This window comes from Triticum dicoccoides, chromosome 7B, assembly GCF_002162155.2.
Source record: "Triticum dicoccoides isolate Atlit2015 ecotype Zavitan chromosome 7B, WEW_v2.0, whole genome shotgun sequence".
Lineage (NCBI taxonomy): Eukaryota > Viridiplantae > Streptophyta > Magnoliopsida > Poales > Poaceae > Triticum > Triticum dicoccoides.
Genome location: NC_041393.1, coordinates 609222038 through 609227837, shown reverse-complemented (window position 1 = coordinate 609227837; position 5800 = coordinate 609222038). Strand labels below are relative to the sequence as shown.

The 5800-nt window shown below is 45.6% G+C and overlaps 1 protein-coding gene across 1 annotated transcript; it reads left to right on the top strand.

Moving 5' to 3' along the window:
- The first annotated feature begins 222 nt into the window (after nucleotides 1–222).
- On the top strand, nucleotides 223–5499 carry LOC119336970 (disease resistance protein PIK6-NP-like). The gene is made up of 3 exons (XM_037609060.1): nucleotides 223–1184; nucleotides 3160–5125; nucleotides 5224–5499. The coding sequence occupies exons 1-3, from the start codon at nucleotides 349–351 to the stop codon at nucleotides 5242–5244; spliced, it is 2823 nt and encodes a 940-aa protein (XP_037464957.1). The 5' UTR covers nucleotides 223–348; the 3' UTR covers nucleotides 5245–5499.
- The last annotated feature ends 301 nt before the right edge of the window (nucleotides 5500–5800 follow it).

Genomic DNA, 5800 nt, shown 5'->3' with positions numbered 1-5800 from the left:
GACTGGACCGGGGCACCAGCCGAGCAGACACATTTGCACAGGGTAGCATGTGCTATCTGCTCCGCCCTCTTCCTCCCCACCACACGCTCCTGCCCCGGGCAACTCACGCTCCTGCCCACCACACAGCCCCCAGGCACCTCTGCTGCGGCCTCCTCCGGAACACTTTCTACCGGCGCCTCCATTCCTCCAGCCCCGCTCCGTCGCCGAGTTTTCTCATCTCCGCGGCCGCCCCCTCCAACCACCAACTCCACCACCGCACCGCATATGCCCATCTCCGCCAACAGTGTTTGACGTACAAGTCAAGAACTATACCAAGAAGAGAGAGAAGTGAAAGCCACCCTTCGGGCCATGGACCCCGCGACGGCGGCCATGGGCTCCCTCCTCCCCAAGCTGTTTGAGCTCCTCCACGGAGAATACAAGCTGCAGAAGGGCGTGAAGAAAGATGTACAATTTCTCGAGAGGGAGATGAGGAGCATAGACGCCGCACTCCGCAAAGTGGCCATGGTGCCGCGTGACCAGCTCCATGACAACTCCAAGATCTGGGCCAATGATGTCAGGGAGCTGGCATACGAGATGGAGGATGTGGTTGAACGCTTCATGGTGGGCGTCCAGGGCTTCGAGCCCGCCGCTAACCCCGACGGCTTCAAAGGGTTCGTGAAGAAGGTGGCCAGCTTGTTCACAAAAGGCAAGGCGCGCCACCAGATCGCCGATGCAATCAAAGGCATCAAGGATCAGGTCCAGCAGGTGGCGGATCGACGCGACCGGTACAAGATTGATGATGTTGAGGCAAGTCAGGCTACTGCAACCACCGTTGACCCTGTGGACCCTCGCTTGATGGTCCAGTTCAAAGATCAGAGAGAGCTTGTTGGCATCGAGGGGCCAAGAGACGAGCTAATCAAGAGGCTGGCAGATGAAGATGATTGTGTGTCCAAGCAGCAGCTCAAGATCCTCTCGATCTTCGGATTTGGAGGACTTGGCAAGACGACTCTTGCCAGAGCAGTTTACGACAAAATACAAGCAGAATTCGTATGCAAGGCTTTTGTTTCTGTCGGTCAGAAGCCTAATCTGAAGAATGTTCTGATAAGTATTCTCCTCCGAATTGAAAAAGCCTCTTGTCACAATATTACACTCTTAGATGAGGTACTGCTCATTGAAAAACTCCGAGAACTGCTTACGAACAAGAGGTACCAGTATCATCCTAATTTGCATGCTGCGAGAGATTTTCCTCATTGCAAATGCATATTTACTACTTCCTCCGTAAAGAAATATAAGAGCGTGTACATCACTATGCTCTTACATTCCTTTACAAAGTGGGTATATAGTTTAATTTTTAGCGGCCATAATAAAAAGTGAGGCAGAAATGGGCGCTTCACCTTCTTGCAGATTTTCACATAGTTAAGATTCAGATAGTATCGGCATACACTTATGTGTTTCAAGAAATTTTCATTCCATTTATTTACACGTAATTGAAAATGCATGTTTACCACTGAAAAAAAAAAGCACGATATAGCATATAGAGAATTGTCTCGCTAAATTAATCAATGTACAATGTCTTGCTAATAGCATATTATAGCGCGCTGCAGCGCTAAAAGCATATTTTCAGGACGACGCTATTTTGTATAGCGTGCTATTTTTTTTCTTGATGTCTACTATAGTATGTCCTTTAAGCGGCCGTGATAAAGATTGAGGCGGAAATGGGGGCTTCATTTTTCTGCAGATGTTTTACATCAATTAGATTTAGATTGCATTTGCATGTTCTTTATTTGACAAAGCTAATATATTAACATCACAGAGACACCAATTACACCCAGCCTCCACAAAAACGAAGTGTCCTAAAGACATTATGCATGCACACACTGAAAAACAAAATAGAAGAAGACAAATGAAAGATCCTGCTACAGTGATCGACTCCTTGTAACTGCAGTACGAACCACCACCAAGACAACACCCGAAGTCCAAAATCTCCAAAAGCGACACCTCTTAGAAGGAAACAGTGCATACGCGCCGTCGTCGTCCGATCATAGATTTTAGGTTTTTACCCTGAAAAAAACCGCGCTCTCAAAACAATGCCTTTAATAAAGCCACTGCCAGACATAACCAATTAAGGCCAGACCTTGAGTTTACACCCTGAAAGCTAAGACTCTGTACTCCTCCTGTGCTGCCGCCCCCACTTGCCGATATCGCGGCTACGAGTCATGAATCACCAATCAAAGTCCTCGTTGCCTCGACTTGATCCGCCATTACTAGGCCTCAGACCTCAGCCATCATAATGTTCTTCACCACTGTCTTCACCATGGAAATCGAAATACCGACATGTCCCATAATGTCAACAGGCAACGAAGCTTTGGGTCACACCCTCCTGGAGCCACACGGCCTGAAATAGGGACACACACGACCGAATCTCATTCGATTCAGCAATCTATATACGTCAAGCACCCAATGGAGATCTCCGGCGGAGCCCTCCGAAACTCGTCAACGGCCAGATCAATGTGGGATGAGGCTATAAGAACACCGTCTTGACGCTATAAGAACCCTAGGACCACTGCCAGAGGGGTACAGATCTCGGCAGGGACCCCCAGATCCGCCACCACTAGCCACCATGGTCGGCCCCCATGCTGCCTTCGCAGCCGTAGTGGCACAGCCGCCGCTGGAGCCCCTGGGGCCGCCGCCCCATCATTCCATCTCCGCCGCCATGCCGGGCGCCCAGGGGCGCCGCCTCGCCTTGGCCAGAGGCCCCCACATGAGGGGAGGAGGAGAGCCAGCCGAGCGAGCTTTGCTCGCCGGCCTCCTCCGGCGGTGGCGGGGAAGCAGGGGTACATGTTTTAAGCAAATTTTACCAGATTTACCTACGGTCAAATGTTCTTGCCAATTATATGCACCTATAGTAGGAATAATGTTTATTCAGAATAAAAAAATAAAAAAAGATGTATTATATAAACTCTAATAGAATGGATTAAATCAAACCCTTGCGTGTACTTTGATAGTGTCTTCCATTCATCATTAATCATTTACTTATGTCTCAGTTGTCCTAAAGTACCTTGTCGTGAATTGAATAAGGCCATTTTGAGTTCTTGGTTGAGACGCTTGCCATATTTTTTTATTTCCAGGATGATATTTTAGTTTTACTAATCCATGGGTCTCATGCTGCCATGTCAATAGGTACCTCATCATCATTGATGATATATGGGATTTGAGTTCATGGGATATAATCAAATGTGCTTTTACTAATAGTAAGTGTGGAAGCAGAGTAATCACAACTACTCGTATCTTTGAAGTGGCAAAAGAGGCAGGTGACATTTACAAGCAAGAACCTCTTTCTGATGGTAGATCGAAGGAATTGTTCTGTATGAGATTATCTATTGGCAAAAGCAAAAGCCCTTATCATGAATCGGTTAAGATATCTGAGAAGATATTGCAGAAATGTGGTGGCATACCACTAGCTATCATTACAATAGCTAGCTTGTTGGCTAGTAAACCAGTAACAGACTGGCCTGGGGTCTATGACTCTATTGGTTTTGGGAACGAAGATAACAAAGAAGTGGATACCACAAGAAAGATATTGCTATATAGCTACTATGATCTTCCATATTATCCACGGCTTTGCCTATTGCACCTAGGCATATACCCCGAAGATTATGAGATAAAAAAGGACACTTTAATTTGGAAGTGGGTGGCTGAAGGATATGTCCATGAGGAACTAGGAAAAGGATTATTTGAGGTTGGAGAGAGATACTTCAACATGCTCATAGATAGAAGCATGATCCAGGCAGTGGAGAGGCCATATTATAGCATCATATATGCTTGTCGTGTGCATGATTTGGTACTTGATATGATTCATTTTCTCTCAGAAGACGAAAGTTTTGTTACTGCATCGAACAGTAACAGGACATCTCCGCGTACCACTGCTCATAGGTTAGCCATAAATAATGAAGTCATAGAGCAGGATGAATCTGTGGCTAACATGAGCATGAAGCAGGTGAGGTTATATAGTGCCACCATGTGTCACTTTAGTATGTTTCCATTGCTTTCAAACTTTAAAGCTCTACGTGTGTTGGCTTTAGAAGACTGCACTTTCATGGGAAGTGAGCGCTATGTGAAGCCGGAAAATTCTCCCTACCATCTTAATTATCTTGGGAGGCTGATTCACCTGAGGTACCTTGGGTTCTCGGACCGGCTGGTTGGGTTCTCCCTGCCTGGGATCTCCATGCCGCTTATCTTAGAGGTCCCTGAAGAAATAGGGGATCTAAGATTTTTGCAGGTACTGGACTTGGGCAGAATTGGCATTAAAAAACTGCCTCAAATTGTTGGTCGGCTAACACAACTGAAGTGCCTGCGCTTTGGCGGTTCCAGTATGGAGGTATTGGATTGCACGAGTTTAACATCCCTGGAAGAGCTACAGTTGCACCTTGTCTCTCTAGATTTTCTGAAAGGGCTTGCCAAGCTGAAGGAGTTGAGAAAGCTTAGCCTACACTTTGAAGAGGAGCACGATAATATGTTGTTCAAAGATTTGATGGGACATGTTGCCAATCTGCAAAAACTTAAAGTCATAATTTTTAATTGTAGGCATCGACCGCATCCTCAGCCGTGGTCCAACTACGCTGGCTCTGTGGCCCTTGGGCACCTCCGTCATCTGACAGTTAATGGCCTGCTTCCTGGGCTGCCAGTGTGGATTAACTCCTCATGCCTCCCGAACCTCTGCCACTTGCATCTGGAACTGACGGCTATGAAATCGCAGGATATGGATATCCTCGGGAGGTTCTCAGAGCTCATTACTCTGACCGTTCTTCTCTATGATTACATAGTTTTCCCTAACGCCATGGAGGAGGGTGCATTTCCCAAGTTGAGATACTTGGAACTGAAGAATTCTAACCAGCCCAGATTTGTACGGGGAGCAATGTCCTGCCTTGAGTGTTTTAGGATAATAATCGGCCTGGAAGGGACCAATGGCTGGGACTTCCATAGCCTGGTGAACCTCCCTCGTCTTGAGAAAGTTGATGCTGAAATCCTAGGCTACACTGGCAGGGGTATCGGCGAAGACGAGCTGCAGGCACATGAGTCGTTGAAGCAGGCACATGTGTCGTTGAAGCATGCAGTTGAGATCCATCCCAACCATCCCACACTCAAGGTACGTGCTACTAACATCGTAAATGTAATTTCTTTCTCATGTACCGTATGTACTTGTAAAAGGAGACGAATTTATTTCTCATTTCACCTTTATTTCAGTTGCAGATTTATCATAGTTGATCCGATTTCCCAGCCGTCTTGCACTCAATGTACCTGTTACGTGTAAGATCAGAAAAGTAGTTTCTTTTCTCATGTTACTTGTAAAAAGAGAATTTCACTTGTTTTGTGATTTCCATTTTCATTGTCACAGTCCATGCATGTGTATTGATAAAATTCATGTTTCTGTACCACAATTTTGTACATAGTTCTAGATCATGTTAAGGTGTGTTGAAGTGTCAAAATTACAGCTGCAATTCACTTTTTTGATCCGCACCACATTTTTTGGTTCCAGAGATACTCTTCAGGCCACTGCCGCTCGTATTTTATGTCTGTAATTTCCAGCAGAGCTGTGGATTTGTTTAATTTCTCGACTGCTTGTATCACAAGGTTTTATGATGTACTATAGTTTGTAGGCTTTTTCAGTCATTCGATAAATAGTTCAAATGGTTTTACAGCACTTCTAGTTAGTTTCTTGTAGAGGGAGAAATTGAGCTTTCTGCTCAAACATGAACATAGATGATACTAAATATTGCTTGTTCTCTGTATTATTATTGCGTAATTTGTGTTGCTATCATCT